The 22,500-nt window shown below is 44.5% G+C and overlaps 1 protein-coding gene across 1 annotated transcript; it reads right to left on the bottom strand.

Annotated features, from left to right (window-relative positions):
• Positions 1-13,747: 13,747 nt before the first annotated feature.
• serinc5 (serine incorporator 5) lies at positions 13,748-21,102 on the bottom strand. The gene is made up of 3 exons (XM_079515398.1): positions 21,070-21,102; positions 17,722-17,869; positions 13,748-14,497 (listed from the first exon to the last, which is right to left on the bottom strand). Exons 2-3 carry the CDS (start codon positions 17,823-17,825, stop codon positions 14,353-14,355), a joined length of 249 nt encoding a protein of 82 aa, XP_079371524.1. The 5' UTR covers positions 17,826-17,869; positions 21,070-21,102; the 3' UTR covers positions 13,748-14,352.
• Positions 21,103-22,500: the final 1,398 nt, after the last annotated feature.

Genomic DNA, 22,500 nt, shown 5'->3' with positions numbered 1-22,500 from the left:
TACGTTTCCACAACGTGCAACAGGTTGTGAGATTGTAAATCAGTTATTTTCTCATAGCCAAATACATAATGAATAAAGTAATGCTATACCGTATGTCACAAAGTGGGTGTGTGATCATTATTATTATTATTATTATCAGCAGACTGCTGGGCGAGTGCTGGCGCTTTGGCATCAGATCAACATATGGAATTAATTCTGGTACTGGCCATATATGGAGCGTGTCTTGAGTGTACAGGGTTTGATGGTCAGATCAACATATGGAATGTCAGAACAGGTCAGCTCCATATATGGAGATCTAAGGGTTTGAGGTCAGATGTGGCATACTGAAGTGGCATACTGACTCATGTTGTTAAGGAAAAGTAATATGACTGATTAGATTGATAATATCATAACCATAATATCATAACCATAATATCATTGTATTTAACACTGATGATGATGCATATGTACTCTTTCTGTATTCTCTCTATAATAATATGACCACAGATATCAATTCACTGTCTAAGAGGTTTCCTGGACACAGGATATTTACTGTTCTCTTCTGTAAGTCCTGTCCTGTCCTGTCCTGTCCTGTCCTGTCCTGTCCTGTCCTGTCCTGTCCTGTCCTGTCCTGTCCTGTCCTAGCAGAACAAACAAGTTAAGTTGACCCTGATTACGGACCTTTGGAATGTTCAGGCTTCCATATTTGGGATGGTGGCACTTCCTGTGTCGAACCGTTGCCTTCCTGTGTCGAACCGTTGCCATGGGGATAAGTCAATTGTTTGTTCTGGCTGTGACTTGGTGCGAGTCCCAGGAACTGATAAGGTTTGCTTAAGGGCGGGAACCCCTTTTGGTGTTTTAAGCATTATGTTATGCTTTAGCTGTTGAAAAATAGCAGATCTACAAGCTCATAGTGCGGCACCGAGTGCCGTGCTATGAACTTGTAGGTCTGCTATTTTTGAAAAATCGTGAAAATGTGGCGTAAATCTTTGAATATATATTCTTTCAGAGCAAACGTTTTTAACTCAAAGGTTTGCTTCTGGGGGGGGGGGGTCTCTGAAGGAACAACATCTTTTCAGGTGGGGGTCGACGGCCAAATTCATATCATTTTTGGGGTGCTTGACATGAAAAACCTTGAGAACCACTGACATAGAAACATAGGTTTTTCAGAAAACTGACAGAATGTTATTATGTAAACACTGTTCTGTCCAGTGTTGATCTGGGAGAGTTTAGTCAGGAGGAAGCAGAACAGAGGACTGAGTCAAGACCACAACATGTCAGCGACTAAAGTCACATCCCAGACGGTAAAAGACCACAACAGGTCAGCGAGTAAAGTCACATCCCAGACGGTAAAAGACCACAACATGTCAGCGAGTAAAGTCACATCCCAGACGGTAAAAGACCACAACATGTCAGCGAGTAAAGTCACATCCCAGACGGTAAAAGCGGAACTCAAACGTGGACCATCAGAGTGGACCGAAGGAGGAGACGAACTATTTGGGCTTTTAAAAAGAGAGATGTCGTCCGACAGCTTTTCAGCGTCTGTGTCAGAGAAGGAACAGATCTACCAGACCTCCATGCTGAAGCAGCCTGTGATAAAGCTACACAGAATAAGTATGTGCATGTTTTACTTTATACTGTGTAATGCTTAATTGGGTCGTCCACTCACAGTTAACAGTCTTTGTATTGAGTTTGTGCTTGTAATGTACTGTAATTCTGCAAACTGTTAATACATATTTCAATCAATCAATCAATCAAACAGTCTGTGTGTGTGACGTGTGTGTGTGTGTGTGTGTCTGTGTGTGTGTGTGTGTGTGTGTGTGTGTGTGTCAGAGCATGAGGGAAAGCCCGCTCCTTGCTCCCCCCCCCCCCCCCCGCTCCCCTCTTTTTCAATGCATAATATTTGCCCCTGGCAAATATTGGGTCGGGTGTTGCTCAATTGTGGGGGCGTACTTCAGGCGGACCAGCATTAGTCGAGGACCAATCAGGGCCCAGTATGTGTGCTGGTCCCCTCCGCACTGCTACACATGCTCTGGTGTGTGTGTGTGTGTGTGTGTGTGTGTGTGTGTGTGTGTGTGTGTGTGTGTGTGTGTGTGTGTGTGTGTGTGTGTGTGTGTGTGTGTGTGTGTGTGTGTGTGTGAGAGCGAGATAGAGAGACAGAGTGAGTGAGTTAGAGGGATTTCATTCATGTTCAGGTTTTTCCTCTCTCCTCATTCTCTCCATCCCAGATGTCTTTCCTGTCTAACTCAAACATGTCTACAGCAGAAATAGACATCTCAACCAACACCAGAGAATCCATACAGGAGAGAAGCCCTACGCCTGTGACCAGTGTGGGTCTAGGTTCAGCATGAGCAGTACTCTCAAAAAGCATCAGCGATTTCATACTGGAGAGAAGCCCTATACCTGTGACCAATGTGGGACTAGATTCAGCATGAAAGGTACTCTGAAACTCCACCAGAGAATTCATACAGGAAAGAAGCCCTACGCCTGTGACCAGTGTGGGAAACGGTTCAGCCGGGGCAGTGCTCTCAAATATCACCAGAGAATTCATACAGGAGAGAAGCCCTACGCCTGTGACCAGTGTGGGAAACGGTTCAGCCAGGGCAGTGCTCTCAAATATCACCAGAGAATTAATACTGGAGAGAAGCCCTACGCCTGTGACCAGTGTGGGAAACGGTTCAGCCGGGGCAGTGCTCTCAAATATCACCAGAGAATTCATACTGGAGAGAAGCCCTACGCCTGTGACCAGTGTGGGACTAGGTTCAGCCAGAAATGTAATCTGAAAAGTCACCAGAGAATGCATACAGGAGAGAAACCCTACTACTGTGACCAGTGTGGAAGAAGGTTCAGCGAGAACAGTAGTTTAAAAAAACACCAGAGAATGCATATAGGAGAGAAGCCCTACCACTGTGACCAGTGTGGGAAATGGTATAGCACGAACAGTACTCTCAAACGTTACCAGATAGTTCATACTGGAGAGAAGCCTTACCACTGTGTCCAATGTGGGACTAGGTTCAGCATGAACAGTCGTCTCAAAAGGCACCAGATAGTTCATACTGGAGAGAAGCCTTACCACTGTGTCCAATGTGGGACTAGGTTCAGCACGAGCAGTGCTCTCAAAAGTCACCACAGAATGCATACAGGAGAGAAGCCCTACGCCTGTGACCAATGTGGGACCAGGTTCAGCACGAACGGTACTCTCAAAAGTCACCAGAGAATGCATACAGGAGAGAAGCCCTACGCCTGTGACCAGTGTGGTACTAGGTTCAGCACGAACAGGCAACTCAAACTTCACCAGATAATTCATACAAGAGATCTAGAGAAGCCCTACTACTGTGTCCAGTGTGGGAAACGGTTCAGCCAGAGCAGTGCTCTCAAACGTCATCAGATAATTCATACAGGAGAGAAGCCTTACCACTGTGACCAGTGTGGGAAACGGTTCAGCCGGGGCAGTGCTCTCAAACTTCATCAGATAATTCATACAGGAGAGAAGCCTTACCACTGTGTCCAGTGTGGTAAACGGTTCAACCACAGCAGTAATCTCAAACGTCACCAGAGAACTCATACAGGACTCTCTAAAGATGTCATGTAGTCAGAGAGCAGGTATCAGGTGTAGCTGATCTACAAGCTCCCTCATTACACATTGTGAGCTAGGAGATCAGCTATTCGCGCCGGTTAAAACAACATCCGGAGTATTGTGACGGTCCCGCCCCCTCTGCCTCACTGTAGGCCAGCCGGCAGCCTCTGTGATGGCAGAGTGGAGCAGGCCGTCAGCCTCTGTGATGGCTTAGTGGAGCAGGCCGTCAGCCCAATTGTGCTCACCTGAGGTGGGTGTGGCTTAGGGGAGTATATAGGGAGCTCTCCTGGCTGCTGCTCAACTCTCTCTCTGTTCTCTCTGCAAGCAGGACCTGCTAAGGGTTGCCACCTGGCCCCAAGGGCCTAACCAAACAGGACCTGCTAAGGCTTCGTACACACATATCAGACGAACATGCTCTGTGCTGTCCGTGTTTCATGGCCGCCTCAATGCTTTTCCAATGGAAGTCACGTGGTTTGACCAAACAGTTGTGTGTGATGTGGGGAGGGGGGGCAATCAAACACAAGTGTTTGGTCAAACCACGTGACTTCCATTGGAAAAGCATTGGGGTGGCCATGTGAAACACAGGCAGAGCACAGCACAGTTGTTCTTTATGCGTGTACGAAGCTTGAGGGTTGCCACTTTGCCACCTGGCCTAACCAAGCAGGACCTGCTAAGGGTTGCCACTTTGCCACCTGGCCTAACCAAGCAGGACCTGCTAAGGGTTGCCACCTGGCCCAAGGGCCTAACCAAGCAGGACCTGCTAAGGGTTGCCACCTGGCCCCAAGGGCCTAACCAAGCAGGACCTGCTAAGGGTTGCCACCTGGCCCCAAGGGCCTAACCAAGCAGGACCTGCTAAGGGTTGCCACCTGGCCCCAAGGGCCTAACCAAGCAGGACCTGCTAAGGGTTGCCACCTGGCCCCAAGGGCCTAACCAAGCAGGACCTGCTAAGGGTTGCCACCTGGCCCCAAGGGCCTAACCAAGCAGGACCTGCTAAGGGTTGCCACACTGGCAGACATTACTGATAACTGGTAACCTCACATGTGATTAATTGCCATTCTTTATTTACTTTAATATAATAAATATCATTGCATGACAGTATACAGTAAATGTATTAAATATGGCCTATTTCAGCCATTGGTATATAATTTATATTGGGTTTTTGGTTAATAAAGCCGAAAAGAACTGAAATGTGATTTAGATTACATTTCAATGTTACAATGTCCAATGCAAAAAAAAAATAAGTTAATGTGTTAATGACAATAATTGATGTGTCGACGAATCGTCAAGTAAAATGAAGGTGACAATGCCACTTAAAGCCTAATGCATCCAATAGAAAGAAAACGTTATATACACTAGTGGGAGGTTAAGGTATTAGGCATAGTTTCTTTATGAGCTCAATGTTAGGTTTAGATTTGTGAGGTTAATGTTAGGTTTAGATTTGTGAGGTTAATGTTAGGTTTAGATTTGTGAGGTTAAGGCTATAGGTTTAGGAGGTCCCCCTTTGTGTGGGACAGACAGTCCCTCATTTCCCAGACTATTCAGGCGTCCCACAAATTGAGACCCTGTCCCACATTGTGAGTGACTGGCAGGCATCCGTGTTCAAATGCCCTAATAATAGTTCGTCTCCTGATAGTTTCTGTTCTCTCATTGTCCCTTTTCCTGAAATATGTGTTTCTAAGCCTGTTAAAATAACAGGAGAAATATCCCTATAGGTATCAAGTCGGCCATACAACCACCCATAACCAACATTAGCATTTTAAAACTAAATGTTTGATGTCAGAGTGGTTTAATAACAAAATGACAGGCAATATTAGGCCTTTATGGTCGAATATGACATCAAGAAATGCAATAGAAACTTAAGTAATACGTTGCTAACCCCGCCCCGTCCCACTTGTCCCACACAAGCGATAACTTTGTCTGTCCCTCAAATGATTTTATTTTTATTTTTTCTGTCTTCTGTGAATTTGTGTGCTATCTTATTGTCTATATCTATTTTTATGTATATACTCTATCTGCATCTATGTTTGCTGTTTCTGGACGGGGGAGGGGAACTGTTTTGACTGAATTTTTTTTTGATTTTTGAGGTTAAGGTTAGGTTTAAATGTATGAGGTTAAGGCTATAGGTAAGGCTTATAGTTTTATGAAGTTAAGGAGAGCTTTAGGCTTAGTTTTACGAGGTTAGGTTTAGTCTTGTGAGGTTAAGGTTAGGTTTAGTCTTGTGAGGTTAAGGTTAGGTTTAGTATTGTGAGGTTAAGGTTAGGTTTAGTCTTGTGAGGTTAAGGTTAGGTTTAGTCTTGTGAGGTTAAGGTTAGGTTTAGTCTTGTGAGGTTAAGTTTAGTCTTGTGAGGTTAAGGTTAGGTTTAGTCTTGTGAGGTTAAGGTTAGGTTGGTGCTGTTGCCCTCACTTCCACCTCAAGAACATCGTCTGTCTCCGACCCAGTCTATCATTCTCTGCAGCTGAAACAATCATCCATGCTTTCTTCACATCCTGCCACGATTACTGCAACAGCATCCTCTAAATATGGCACCACCTCCAAAGTCCTGAATAAACTACAATCTGTCCAGAACTCCGTAATGTTGTAGTTTTCTAACCTGTATAAAACCACACCGTGGTGAGTGATGTAATGTTGTAGTTTTCTAACCTTTATAAAACCACACCGTGGTGAGTGATGTAATGTTGTAGTTTTCTAACCTTTATAAAACTACACCGTGGTGAGTGATGTAATGTTGTAGTTTTCTAACCTTTATAAAACTACACCGTGGTGAGTGATGTAATGTTGTAGTTTTCTAACCTGTATAAAACCACACCGTGGTGAGTGATGTAATGTTGTAGTTTTCTAACCTGTATAAAACCACACCGTGGTGAGTGATGTAATGTTGTAGTTTTCTAACCTGTATAAAACCACACCGTATGGTGAGTGATGTAATGTTGTAGTTTTCTAACCTTTATAAAACCACACCGTGGTGAGTGATGTAATGTTGTAGTTTTCTAACCTTTATAAAACTACACCGTGGTGAGTGATGTAATGTTGTAATTTTCTAACATTTATAAAACTACACCGTGGTGAGTGATGTAATGTTGTAGTTTTCTAACCTTTATAAAACTACACCGTGGTGAGTGATGTAATGTTGTAGTTTTCTAACCTTTATAAAACTACACCGTGGTGAGTGATGTAATGTTGTAGTTTTCTAACCTTTAGAAGACCTCGAGACTAAATTATTTGTCAGGCAGAAACCTCTATCTACATATTCTAACTTCTTGTGTTGTTTTCGTAACTTAACGCCCCCTACTGACCACAGTACAGCATCACACACACAACTACAGCATCACAAGTAGCAGATCTACAAGCTCAAAGCGACGTACTGTATTTTGAGCTTTGTAGATCCACTACTTTTGGTAGTTTTGAATCTTTGAATCTTGAAAAGTAAACATTTTGGACACATGAGGTTTAATCCGCCTCATGGAGCGATGCATGAAGGAAAACATCTCAGGGTCGGTTGTTGAAACGGTTGTTTTATTGAAAGAATCAACGCTGTTGTGTTTAAGACAGACAACAGTCTCTCACACACACACACACACACACACACACACACACACACACACGCTCCTTCCATAAAGAGATATTCAATATTTGGTCGAAAACCTCCATGAAACTTTCCATGTGAATATTAACCAACCCGGTCTCACCCAAACACGGTGAAAATAGCACGGCATTGCATTTCCGTACATAGACACCTAGAAAAAAAAAAAATCTGTACATGAGACACTGAAATACCTCCCCGTAGTCCAGGGGTGCCCACACTTTTGTTTTAGTGTTGCAACCACTCCAAGGAACAGCAATGCCCGTCCTAACCTATGTGACTATGTTTAGAGTGCCAGTAGGGGCAAAAGTGGCACTGTTGTGCCAGAAACAGAGAGAGAGAGAGATAGTGTTGCACTGTTGCCTGCTAATTACAGAGAGAGAGAAAGAGAGAGAGGCAGGGGGAGAGGGGAGTTGCACCACTCTGTTCACACGGGTGTGATTTTTACTTGAGAGCTACTTTCAAAATGACCAGCTGAACAAGATCTACCCACCGAAATAATGTATTATACCATCGCTGAAAATAGTTTAAATATGTACCTGAGGGGGGCTTTGGAATAGCGGAGCTGGCGTTACATATTAAAGACAAATGCATTTGATTTTTTTGTATTTAATTTGTAATGCCACCACAGACGGCAACACTCATCAAGCAATCAAGTCTCCTTAATTCATTTTTTTAATATTTAAATTAAATATTACAGGGGCGTGTGTCGTGTGATCTACCTGCACAGACGTGAGGGTAGACGATGACGGAGGGTAGACGATGACGGAGGTTCGCTGTCTCTGCCCAACTTGAGCCCCGGGAGAGAAACACCGCCGAGCGGAGCGGCCCTTAACCCATCCAGGGCGGGATAACCCCCCCTTTTGGTGTTTTAAGGGCCTTGCAAACGTGAAGCGAGGAACGCAGGCGTTATTTGTTGCCTGGATCAACAACAGGTCTCCTCCAGGTCGCTAAACAGAATCCAGGTCTGGTGAGTCGCAGGCGTGTAACGAGCACGCGCGCAACAAATTCACGGGACCGCGCTCACGTGAATACGCTTGCGTATTGAAAATGTTCATTGAAAATGAACAATAGGTGCGTTTTATCGCTCCCCCTTTGCAAGGCCCTTTAAGCATTATGTTACTTTATCTATTGAAAAATAGCAGATCTGCGCTATTATAGGTCTGCTATTTTCGAAAAATGTGGCGCAAATCTTTGAATATATATATTCTTTCAGAGCGAATGTTTTAAACTCAAATCTTTGCTTCTGGGCCCCCTCCCAGAAGCAAAGATTTGAGTTTAAAACGTTCCTGGAACAACATATTTTCAGATGGGGGTCGGCGGCCAAATGCAGATAATTCTTGTGGTCCTTGACATGAAAAAGGTTGAGCACCAACTGAGGTTCTTCAGAAAACTGTCATGATTTAGAAGACATTTGTAGAATCAGTTCTCAGGTCTAAATGGGGTTAGTTTTGCAATAAGAACTGGTGAAAATCTCCCAAATGTCGACATCACGGGTCATCTTCACATTTCCACAACCTTTACAGAAACGTAGGCTTCAGTTTTATTGTTTTCTCCACAAGCTTACTCCTTTTATAATCATACGCTTAAAGGACAACTTTAGTTTACTTACTCCTTTTATAATCATACGCTTAAAGGACAACTTTAGTTTACTTACTCCTTTTATAATCATACGCTTAAAGGACAACTTTAGTTTACTTACTCCTTTTATAATCATACGCTTAAAGGACAACTTTAGGTTTTTTTCAACCAAGGTTCATGTTTTCGGTTGTTATTAGAGAAAGTAAAAGATGAATGTTCATTATTTTTTCATTGGCTGCTTTCTTTCGTTTTAGGGATTGTAGCTATTTTTGACAGGGGGGGCGGGGGAATTCGAGCATGGGGCTAAATATGTAAAAAAAAAACATACACCATTTTATAGCGATTTCTTTATTTTATTATTATTTAATATAGTCCTACTAGACCCCAAGAAATTACATCTGGCCACAAAAGATCCCAGGATCTACTGAATGTGAAGGTAGCCTACTGGGGGGAAGCCACACTGTGTGTCATAGGCTCAATTTGTCCGTTTGACACATTCAGCAGTGATCTTTTGTGGCCAGATGTAATTTTCTGGGGTCTATTAGGACTATAGTAAATAATAAAATAAATAAATGGCTATAAAAATACATATTTAGCCCCATGCTCGAATGTCCTCACCCCCTGTCAAAAACAGCTAAAATCCCTAAAACGAAAGAAAGCAGCAAATGAAAAAAATGTAACACTCATCTTTTACTTTCTCTAATAACAAACTAAAGTTGTCCTTTCGTTACACTTCACAATCAGAGCACCTTTTATACTTCTACTAAATAATCAACACAATAACAATATAAAAATCAGAAGCTACTGTATAATAAGTGGTTTTGACAGAATCATACTTTTAAGAAACCACATAAATATACAGCCCAAATGTACACATAAGTTATTATAAAATGTTTTATAAAGTTCAATTAAGACAAAACAAAACACACATATCACCGGTTTATTTTTGTTTGAGTTCTGAGAACGTAATGGAAAGCGTGTACGGTCGACGATAAATATACTGCGTTGTATTTACGTACAACATATAAAATGAAATTATAAAAAAAAAAAAAAAAAACTTGAGTAACAAATCAGGACACATCTGTAAGGAAATTCTGTAAATGATCTTATTTGTCAGTTTTAGTTTTTTTAAGTCAACATCCAGTGTTGAATAACCGATACACTCTCCTACGCTACACGACATTCTCTTCACTACCACCGACCGCACGTAAAACAAAGCTCAGAGCACACTTAGACCGCTCTCGTCGAAGTGTGAATCTCTTCAACCCGACCTCCTCCTCCTAATTTCGGGCATGTCATCTACTGACAGGCCGGAAACATTTTCAAAAAGGTAAAATCAAAGTTTGTAAAAAAAAAAAAAAAAAGTACTGTACAAGCCGACACGCTTATGTGAGCTTGTAGATCTATAGATCTGTAGATAGTCTATTTTCGCCATATATACACAGCAGAGAAGGGCATAAGTGGTTAAATGGACGATACCGACATAGATATATATATTAGAAAGCTAGATGGCGCTAGACCGGCGCTCTGGCCAATGGAGAGCGACGTTGCTACGTGGCGGCCATCTTACCTCGGGGCAGCATAACATTGTGTCTATGGGGCATGTACTTTTTAAATAACCACAACTTGCTCAATTTTCAACCTTTTTTCAAACGGTTTGGTTTGTTTAAAACGTCAGACGTCCGCATACTATATTATATGCTTTTATACGACGTTCATATAAAAAAATTAAATTAAACAGATAAGCGTCCCGAATCATAGCCACGTTGACGTTTGTAATAAACCAACGCGTTTGTGAATCCGTCTGGATTTGAGGGAGTTATGACTGTTTTTGTTTGAGCTGCCATAGAACATATACTGTACTGAACTACGTCAGAGATTCCGCCTTGAGCCATCTAGCCTTTATATATGTCTATGGATACCGAGGCCAACAGGCTCACCATGGCTGCCTGTTGAGGCATTAAGGGCCTTCGTAGAAACCCCCGGCCCGGAACGAATACGTATTGTTCCCTAAAATAAAAAAATGCTTTCGCTCGAACAGTAAAGCTTTGTAAAAATGTATGTTGGGTTTTTTATCGGTATCACGCGATAAGTGTCACCCGACATCCTTGAAGTGATCTTCAGGCTAGCCGCATCGAGCCAACGTAACGTCCGTTACCTCGAACAGCTGAGAGCTCTGTGAGGCCGTGCTTTTACACGGAACGCTATACTGAACACGACGTGGCAGCTTGAATAGCTTCCGAAGGCTTAGGAGTTGTTTTAGCTTGAAGAGCTAGGCGAACGCGTTGCTAGCTTAACGAGCTACTGAACGCGTTGACGGCGCGCCGCTGTAGCTTGGAGATCAGCCGTGTGGGCACATCGACATCATTGCACGGTGGAATATAAATTAGGGCTTTAAAGATATAAACACATCCTTCTGGAATCTAACCGAGTCATTTACGGTGAACATAGAACAAAGAAAACGTCTTGTTCGGTTGCATAGAAAACGTCTACAAAAAGGTGGCAACGTAACGTAACTCCTAACTGCTGTAGCAATGACACATCCAGCCGGAGGGTTTGGAGAGGCTTGGTCCCCGACCGGGGGGGGGGGGGGGGGGGGGGGGTAGGTGGTTGGAGACGCTTGGTTCCCGACCGGGGGGGTTGGAGACGCTTGGTCCCCGACCGGTTGTAGGGATGGATCGATGTATCGGACCATATTTGACTTCATGGGTCAATACCAGTATCTGTAAAATAACACTGAACTTAACCGATGGCCAGTAGCCGATATTTATACATGTTGTTGATAAGCATACATTTTTGGCTATGTTGGTCATCTGTGGCCTATACCAAGTCTGTAGATTCTGAACATTGTATTTCTTGTATTGTGGCACAAATTGTTATTTTAACCCATTCTGTACGGGAACCCCTTTTGGTGTTTTAACTAAGCATTATGTTATACTGTAGCTGTTGAAAAATAGCAGATCTACAAGGTGCCGCGCTACGAGCTTGTAGGTCTGCTATTTTTGAAAAATCGTGAAAATGCGGCCCAAATGTTTGAATATATTATTTCAGAGCGAACGTTTTTAACTCAAATCTTTGCTTCTGGGGGGGTCCCTGGAACATCATATTTTCAGATGGGGGTCGGCGGCCAAATACATATATTTTTGGGGGTCCTTGACATGAAAATGTTTGAGAACCACTGACATAGAAACATGATTTCTTTTCAGAAAACTGTCAGGACTTGTAAATTTGTAGAATCGATCTCAGGCCTAAATGTTAAACCATTTAGGCATCTGTATCGGCCAAGAATGTCCATATCGGTGCATCCCTACCCGGTTGGCAACCATGACCCTAAACATACAACAGAATGTCCATATCAGTGCATCCCTACCCGGTTGGCAACCATGACCCTAAACATACAACAGAATGTCCATATCGGTGCATCCCTACCCGGTTGGCAACCATGACCCTAAACATACAACAAACATACAGTACAGTAGGCCAGGGGTTCTCAACCCGTGGGTCGCGACCCCTCGGGGGGTCGCCAAATTATTTTAGGGGGTCCCCAAATTATTTTCAAAAAAAATAAAAATAAAAAATAAAAATTTTAATCTTTTTTTTTTCACGATTTTTCAAAAATAGCAGACCTACAAGCTCGTAGCGCGCCACTCGGTGGCGCGCTACGAGCTTGTAGATCTGCTATTTTTCAATAGCTAAATTATAACAATGCTTAAAACACCAAAAGGGGTTCCCGCCCAAAATGGTTTAAGGTTATTGTAGCAGTCAATTTATATTGGGGGTCGGGAGGGGGCGGGGCGGGGGTCCCGAGACGTTGCCAAAGCATTTCCGGGGGTCCCCGGCCAAAAACGTTGAGAACCCCTGGGCTACAGTATGTGAAACATAAAGCATAATGCAGTACTGTAACTGTACTGTACTGTAAAACAGGTAACAAACAGTACAGTAGGTGAAACACATGTAAGCAAAGCACAAGCAGGGCTAGAGCTCTCAGAGAGAGACCACAGGTTTCCAACAGCTGATCCGTGAAGGGAGCGGAAGATTTGTGATAAAAAATATATACATTGAACAATTTTTTTCAAACACTTTCCAGATTTTTCAAAAAAAAATTACAAAAAATGTCAGAACTCCCGGGATTCCTCTGTTCAGTTCTAAGCCTGCGTTGTTGTAACGTAACGTGACGTTAGCGTAACTTAACTCCAAAATAGACAATGAATGGTAGTAAAAAAAAGACACAGCGTGCCTTCAAGGCATCAAATACATTAACATCTTAAAACAAAAAAAGAGTAATTCACCCGCAAAAAAAAGCTTTTTTTCCATCAACTGATCAACTGAAGAAAAAAAGAACAGAAAACTATATAATAAAAACAATCATACATATAAACTCCAGAACAGCTCTCACTGAGTGTTGGACATATTTTCTGAATACGCTTTATCTTAATTTTTTGGATTCTTCATTCAGGAAAAGCAAGACATGAACAAAAACAAACATGGAATTAGGAAATGATAGGAGAAAATAAAAGCTAGTCGTGGGGGTGAAATACTCCTGGAAACACGAAGCAAACACTTGGCATTTATTATCAAATAAAAGCTAAAACGCAAACTGTTGGTAAACGCCTGGCGAGAGATGAGGGTGGCAGTGATGGTCCCTTATTGGCTCAGCCTGTTGGGACCCTTAAGGCCTGTTGGGACCCTTAAGGCCTGTTGGGACCCTTGAGGCCTGTTCGTAGGCTCCACTTTTAGGTGATAAGGTGACCACCGCGTTACCGCTAAGCTCAGTGACGTCATGTTGTAGTTTTAGTGAAAACAGAGAGATGTGTTTGGGGTGAGTCTCTTACCACCGCGGCTCAGTGACGTCATGTTGTAGTTTTAGTGAAAACAGAGAGATGTGTTTGGGGTGAGTCTCTTACCACCGCGGCTCAGTGACGTCATGTTGTAGTTTTAGTGAAAACAGAGAGATGTGTTTGGGGTGAGTCTCTTACCACCGCGGCTCAGTGACGTCATGTTGTAGTTTTAGTGAAAACAGAGAGATGTGTTTGGGGTGAGTCTCTTACCACCGCGGCTCAGTGACGTCATGTTGTAGTTTTAGTGAAAACAGAGAGATGTGTTTGGGTGAGTCTCTTACCACCGCGGCTCAGTGACGTCATGTTGTAGTTTTAGTGAAAACAGAGAGATGTGTTTGGGTGAGTCTCTTACCACCGCGGCTCAGTGACGTCATGTTGTAGTTTTAGTGAAAACAGAGAGATGTGTTTGGGGTGAGTCTCTTACCACCGCGGCTCAGTGACGTCATGTTGTAGTTTTAGTGAAAACAGAGAGATGTGTTTGGGGTGAGTCTCTTACCACCGCGGCTCAGTGACGTCATGTTGTAGTTTTAGTAAAAACAGAGAGATGTGTTTGGGGTGAGTCTCTTACCACCGCGGCTCAGTGACGTCATGTTGTAGTTTTAGTAAAAACAGAGAGATGTGTTTGGGGTGAGTCTCTTACCACCGCGGCTCAGTGACGTCATGTTGTAGTTTTCGGTGGTCACCTTTTCACCTAAAACTGGAGTATGAACAGGCCCTTAATTAACTCACTGCACTCACCCGACACTAGTGGTGTGTGTGTGTGTGTGTGTGTGTGTGTGTGTGTCTGGGGGGGGTCTCAGGCCTCGAAGCGCCGGGGGAAGATGACGGGGGCGACCAGCGTCATCATGTAGACGAACAGACACACCCAGCAGGACACCATCTTGATCCAGAACACCGACCAGCTCCCTTCCAGAAGGTTCTCGATCTTGTGCGTGTCGTAGCTGCACACGGGAAGAGGAAGAGGAAGAGGAAGAGGAAGAGGAAGAGGAAGAGGAAGAGGAAGAGGAAGAGGAAGAGGAAGGAAGCAGCGACACAACCACCAACACATTAACAACTCATTTTAGCGTAAAAAATACGATAAATAAATAATCCACCCACAGTGCCGCCCCGCCACCAGCCATGATTCCTTCTTCCTTACCTTTCAAGTGCTCACAGAGTATTTAGATCCAGTACGATCGGTCCTCCTTCTTAATCTTGGCGACATTCTCTTTTAATTGTTTTAATTGTTTTGGTCAAAGAGACCGTCCGTTCAACATTTAGGGCCCGTTGGAAACAGCATGCAGGCACGACGTGGAAGAGCATCGACACAGAAACTCTGTTTCTGTGAAGGCGTTTGTTTGTAAACGTGCAGCAACGGGAGAGAGCGAGCGGACGGCAGCGGTTTTATAATCACAAACTGCAACAGGGCAGATATGACGTAACTTAACCCATTCTGGGCGGGAACCCCTTTTGGTGTTAGCATTATGTTATGCTTTAGCTATTGAAAAATAGCAGATCTACAAGCTCATAGCGCATACTCATACTCATAGCGCAAGCTCATACGAGCTTGTAGATCTGCTATTTTTGAAAAATTGAAGAAAGACTGACATAGAAACATAGCTTTTTCAGAAAACTGTCATTTTCAAACAGACATTTTTAGAATCTGATCTCAGGTCAAAATGGGTTAAATGTACAGAGAAATCACATTTTATAACCAGTCTGAAGTGAGTGGTGTAACAGCGCCCCCTGTTGGTACTCTAAACATAGGGACAGACATAGGGACATTGCTGTTCCTTGGAGTGGTTGCACCACTCAAAAATGTTATAAAATTACAACTACAAGCTTACAACACATCATGTAAGCTAATGTGAAGCTGTTCACAAAAAAGGTTACCTAACTTGTGTGATTATGTTCCATGTTTTTAATTTGCTTCTATTGTTTATACTGTGTAAATTGTTCAGCCCCTTCTAACTTTGTTTCCAAAGGTGCTTTATAAATAACTAATAATTTACTTACTTACACAACTTTTGAATGAGGGCTTGGTTTAGAAAAGCCTATATTTTGTGCTAATTAAAGTAATATATTGAAAAACATAAATGTAGATTTTAAGGCTAGACTGGCATATGGCATTGTGGGGCTGCAGGACTGAGGACTCTGGAGATAAGTCAAGTGTAAAAAGCATTTTGTACAATTGTGGGCTTATGAACATTTACCACGTTATGTCCCCATTGATACAGAAATGAATGATTATTAAGCGAGCAACGCGTGGCGTACAGCTCTCGCTCTACACCACGGTGCTTGGCTAGCGTTTGGCTAGCGATATTAGCCGTGGCCAGCGTTGGCGGTCTAAACAATTTACTCTGTCAACTAACGTAGCAGACGATAGCGCGGTAAATGGTGGAGGAGTCCTGCAGTCTATGCTGTTGCGTGGTGTTGTTTTGTGAGTTTATATCCATGAAGACGAGTCACGTTGGTCTTAACACACGGGCTCTGTGTGATAATAATCCTGAAGCACCACGGTCCGCACCAGCCGGGCCGAGTGTCAGTGAGTGAGAGCTTTCATCTTAACCCATTTTGGGCGGGAACCCCTTTTGGTGTTTTAACACATTTTGTGCCCAAGAAGTCTGTGGACGTCTTTGAAAAAAAATAAATATATATATACATATTTTTTTGGGCAGTTTTGCGTGGGCTCTCAATGTGTTAACTAAGCATTATGTTATACTTTTGCTATTGAAAAATAGCAGATCTACAAGCTCATAGCGCGCCACTCGGTGGCGCGCTATGAGCTTGTAGGTCTGCTATTTTTGAAAAATCGTAAAAATGCGGCACAAATCTTTGAATATATATATTCTTTCAGAGCGAACGTTTTTTTTATTTCTACGTAAGGGCTAAGTGGGTTAAAATCACTAATGACCGAAAATAGCCGATCTACAAGCTAACATTGATTGTACAATATAAATTGGGGGTCCCAGAGATAGAAATGCCATTAAATGGGGGTCCGTAGCCTAATGCATGTCAAACTGCTCACTGCTATGCCCTTTCTGAAACTAGTCGAGTGTCAGTGTCAGGAGGCAAAGTAACGCAAAAGAATCAAACCACTTGGCAAATGGCAACACAACTACAATACAGACAATACAAGTCTGCACGAGACGTTTGGGGAAGGTTACCCTAATGACTGGAAAATTGCGCAGAGGAAAAACGGTAAAATTAACTGCTGTGGGCGCCGGTCGGGGCACATGGGCACCGCGGCCACTGTGGCCGTCTGGGCATATAATTTTTCGAGGGGCACACGGCCAAAGAGAGGGGAAACGACGGCCATGGCCGCCGTGGCCGCCGTGAAATTCCTGCCCTGGACCTCGTTGTCTGGAAATGTGTCTATTCATTGCGTTTAAATGCGGTACGCATTGTACTGTGATGTGCTGTGTGTACTGTGTACTGTGTGTACTCTATGTACTGTGTGTACTGTGTACTGTGTACTGTGTACTAAGGTTGGGCGATATGACAATGTTTTTCAATCGCCCATCGTCTGTCCAAAAATCGCCGATGGACGATATAACAAAATAACTTAGATTACAGGCGGAGATGAAGTTCAATCAGTGGGTTGAATCAGTAGCTACACGCTAAGCGCTAAGCTAACGATCCCCGAGCAGCATGTTTTTTATTTTTCCCCCCCGACTTCACAGGTGGCGCATTGGGATTGTGATGAGACACGAGACAGCAGTGTGCATTCTGTTGTGACTGTATATTATTAAACTGCATGGGTCTGGACTCCGGAGCGTAAACAACCTGTAGGCTACAGTACAGTAGCCTCCCTCGGCTCGGTCCCGGGTCCCAGCCTTTACTCTGGCTGCCAGAGTGATGCTGCGGAGTGCGGGGACTCTGGGACCATACCATTATAACGAGAGGAGGGGATTTCCACCCGGCCGCTGTTACTACTTTGCTGGCCCAAATTGATTCCGATCGTCCCGAAGAATCGCCTAATCAAAATATTCGGCGATTGGACTCGTACATTCGCGATTGACGATAGATTCGTATCGTCACCCAACCCAACTGTGTACTGTGTACTCTGTGCACTGTGTACTGTGTACTGTGTGTACTCTGTGTACTGTGTGTACTGTGTACTGTGTGTACTCTGTGTACTGTGTGTACTGTGTGTACTGTGTACTGTGTACTGTGGTGTACTCACTGGAACCAGTTGGTGACCGTCATCATGACGTAGAGCGATCCCAGGAAGAAGACAAAGTGAAAGTAGGCGTAGGAGTAGATGGTCGACTCCCTCTCGTCATACATGACATTCTGACCTGTTCCTTCTTCCTTCTCCTCGTCATAGTCATCTGTAGAGTACAGTAACGTTACAGAACAGTACAGTACAGTACAGTACAGTACAGTACGGTACGGTACGGTACGGTACGGTACAGTACAGTACAGTACAGTACAGTAGGAGTAGCTGTAGACTAGGGCTGCCCAAACGGTAGATATGATCTACAATTTACAATTTACAATTTAGGCATTTAGCAGACGCTCTCTACCAGTAGATCACTAAGGTTGTGCAGATAGATCACATGACATGGCCTAAAAAAACATGTCATTTTCTTCTTTCTTTTCAAGAGTGTTGCGCAACGTGAGTAGCATCACAATGAGTAGCATCACAACGTGAGTAGCATCACAATGAGTAGCATCACAACGTGAGTAGCATCACAACGTGAGTAGCATCACAACGTGAGTAGCATCACAACGTGAGTAGCATCACAACGTGAGTAGCATCACAACGTGAGTAGCATCACAACGTGAGTAGCATCACAATGAGTAGCATCACAACGTGAGTAGCATCACAACGTGAGTAGCATCACAACGTGAGTAGCATCACAACGTGAGTAGCATCACAACGTGAGTAGCATCACAACGTGAGTAGCATCACAACGTGAGTAGCATCACAACGTGAGTAGCATCACAACGTGAGTAGCATCACAACGTGAGTAGCATCACAACGTGAGTAGCATCACAACGTGAGTAGCATCACAACGTGAGTAGCATCACAACGTGAGTAGCATCACAATGAGTAGCATCACAACGTGAGTAGCATCACAATACAGAAAGAAACCCTTCCATTCTCACCCCTCTAACGTCGCTAGTTTCATCACTTCAAATACACTTTCATCTTAAAATCACTAATGACCGAAAATAGCCGATCTACAAGCTAACATTGATTGTACAATATAAATTGGGGGTCCCAGAGATAGAAATGCCATTAAATGGGGGTCCGTAGCCTAATGCATGTCAAACTGCTCACTGCTATGCCCTTTCTGAAACCAGTCCCTTGACTTGAAGTGCTCTCGGGAGGTTCCCTCGTCAGAAAGTGCCCCTCCAGCTGAATCAAGTTCCCTTGATTATTATTAATATGGAAAAAGGAAATACAGCGTGACTGTCAAAAATGACATGTCATATACACCCATGGTGTTTATAAATCATTGTGTTAAAAGTTATTTTGTTTGTGTGGTTTCATAACTTTCATTTATAGTTTTTTCACGGTGGGGTAAATAAAGAGCCCTTGTGAACATCAGTTGGAGTCTATTCTGCATCAGATGAAGATGGTTTAGGAGGAGTTTATTTATCATTTATTTGTGGTGGTAGGCCTACTTAGATTTGTAGGTCTCGGTTTCCATGCGGACACAGAGCAGGGCTGCACAAGGCAATGGAGTCTAGATCGGCACAGACTCGCTCTTGAGGGCTTTATAAGCCACTTCCACTCAAGGCTGCTTGGTTTCGGATGACACTTAAAGGAGCATTCAGTGATTTGAGTGATTTGGACAACCACCCAGTCCGCCCAGTAACAAAATGTGCACATGCACACACTCTACAGTGGGGGGAAGTGCAACAGGCCAACAGCATGTGCCCCCACTCGATCATGATTGGAGGAATGCCCCTCTCATCCTGATTGGATGAAGGCTTTGCCACCCGCCACCAAAACTGAAACTAGGGTTTTTTTTACCCCAGGGGCTGACTGGGGACAGGGAGGAACTCCTTATATGGTCAGCACACTCTATGGTAGGAAGGATTATCCAAAAAAAAAGAAAAAATAAGTGATATTTGAATTAAGTGAAATCACTGAATATACCTTTAATATGGCGCAGCCTCGCGTGAACGCGCATATCGAGGGCAAGTGTGTAGAGCGAGTGGCGAGGAGCTGGTTTCAGAAAGGGGGCTAGAGTCGTCAGACTCTTCTCTTATGGGGGTCCCTGGCATGTCTTTTCAAATGGGGGTCCGCGGGGCTAATGAGTGTCAATTTGGGGGTTCTTGACATGGAAACGTTTGGGACCCCCTGCTGTAGAGTGTGTGTTAACCCGGTCCTAGAAACAGTGACATCATTCATCATGTGTGTGTGTGTTTGCTACTCCGCCACTAGGTGGCAGTATCGTCCTAGCAACAGTGACATCATGTGTGTTTGCTGCTGACCAATGATCTTTCTGCTTTCTGAAATAACTAGGGTTCAGAGGTCATGGGGGGAGGGGTTAACGTAGGGCTCAGAGGTCATGGGGGAGGGGTTAACGTAGGGTTCAGAGGTCATGGGGGAGGGGTTATCGTAGGGTTCAAAGGTCATGAGGGGAGGGGTTATCGTAGGGTTCAAAGGTCATGAGGGAGGGGTTATCGTAGGGTTCAAAGGTCATGAGGGAGGGGTTATCGTAGGGTTCAAAGGTCATGAGGGAGGGGTTATCGTAGGGTTCAAAGGTCATGAGGGAGGGGTTATCGTAGGGTTCAAAGGTCATGGGGGAGGGGTTATCGTAGGGTTCAAAGGTCATGGGGGAGGGGTTAACGTAGGGTTCAGAGGTCATGAGGGAGGGGTTAACGTAGGGTTCAAAGGTCATGAGGGAGGGGTTAACGTAGGGTTCAAAGGTCATGAGGGAGGGGTTATCGTAGGGTTCAAAGGTCATGAGGGAGGGGTTATCGTAGGGTTCAAAGGTCATGAGGGAGGGGTTATCGTAGGGTTCAAAGGTCATGAGGGAGGGGTTATCGTAGGGTTCAAAGGTCATGGGGGAGGGGTTATCGTAGGGTTCAAAGGTCATGGGGGAGGGGTTAACGTAGGGTTCAGAGGTCATGAGGGAGGGGTTATCGTAGGGTTCAAAGGTCATGAGGGAGGGGTTAACGTAGGGTTCAGAGGTCATGGGGGAGGGGTTAACGTAGGGTTCAGAGGTCATGAGGGAGGGGTTATCGTAGGGTTCAAAGGTCATGAGGGAGGGGTTAACGTAGGGTTCAGAGGTCATGGGGGAGGGGTTAACGTAGGGTTCAGAGGTCATGAGGGAGGGGTTAACGTAGGGTTCAGAGGTCATGAGGGAGGGGTTAACGTAGGGTTCAGAGGTCATGAGGGAGGGGTTATCGTAGGGTTCAAAGGTCATGAGGGAGGGGTTAACGTAGGGTTCAGAGGTCATGGGGGAGGGGTTAACGTAGGGTTCAGAGGTCATGAGGGAGGGGTTAACGTAGGGTTCAGAGGTCATGAGGGAGGGGTTAACGTAGGGTTCAGAGGTCATGAGGGTCTTACCTGCGTAGTTACCAAAGCAGAAGCAGCAGCGCGCTCTCTGTGGACACACACACACACACACGCACGCACGCACACACACACACACACACACACGCACGCACGCACGCACGCACACACACACACACACACACACACACACACACACACACACACACACACACACACACACACACACACACACACACACACACACACACACACACACACACACACACACACACACACACACACACACACACACACACACGCACGCACACACGCACACACACACACACACACACACACGCACACACACGCACACACACACACACGCACACACACACACGTCATCATGATGATGTCATAGTAATCTATGAGGTTTTCCCGCTATTCTATTATTGTGACATAATTATGACATCATCAGCATCTCCACTTCTATAAACCTCTGTGATTGAGAGTGTAAAATAAAAAAATCACACCTGTGTGAAGTGAGGGGCGCTCTTCAATCATCATACATCATCTCATGAACAACTGAATTTATGTGATTGATTGGCTGGTTCAATTTACGTTATATTTGGCGGACATTTGATCAAATTTCTCCTTTTGGCAAATGGCAAAATATTGAGACATGTGGGGACATAAAGCTGTATATAGGAGGGGCTGGCGCCCCTCAAAAAGTGGAGAAAATGTATTACAAAGTATTACAAACTACAACTACAAATCTTTGTAGTTTTTATGTGTTGTACTTGATTGGGTTTCACGGTAGCGTAGTTTGGTTTAGAGAAGCGTCCTGTGTGTGCACACACACACACACACACAGATCTACAAGCTCACAACGCGTCACTTTGTAACGCGGTGTGAGCTTGTAGATCGGCTGTTTAAGCTATACATTTTTACTGTAGGAGAAAACTATCGCACACCTAGCAATCAGGCGTATGCACAGGTGCGTAGCCCAACCAGGCGTATGCACAGGTGCGTAGCCCAACCAGGCGTATGCACAGGTGCGTAGGCCAATCAGGCGGATGCACAGGTGCGTAGGCCAATCAGGCGTATGCACAGGTGCGTAGGCCAACCAGGCGTATGCACAGGTGCGTAGGCCAATCAGGCGGATGCACAGGTGCGTAGGCCAATCAGGCGTATGCACAGGTGCGTAGGCCAATCAGGCGTATGCACAGGTGCGTAGGCCAATCAGGCGTATGCACAGGTGCGTAGGCCAATCAGGCGTATGCACAGGTGCGTAGGCCAACCAGGCGGATGCACAGGTGCGTAGGCCAATCAGGCGGATGCACAGGTGCGTAGCCCAACCAGACGTATGCACAGGTGCGTAGGCCAATCAGGCGTATGCACAGGTGCGTAGGCCAATCAGGCGGATGCACAGGTGCGTAGGCCAACCAGGCGTATGCACAGGTGCGTAGGCCAATCAGGCGGATGCACAGGTGCGTAGGCCAACCA

The sequence above is a fragment of the Electrona antarctica genome, assembly GCF_951216825.1.
Source record: "Electrona antarctica genome assembly, chromosome: 12".
NCBI lineage: Eukaryota > Metazoa > Chordata > Actinopteri > Myctophiformes > Myctophidae > Electrona > Electrona antarctica.
The sequence above is the reverse complement of the archived record's forward strand: the minus strand, read 5'-3'. Positions and strand labels throughout refer to the sequence as shown.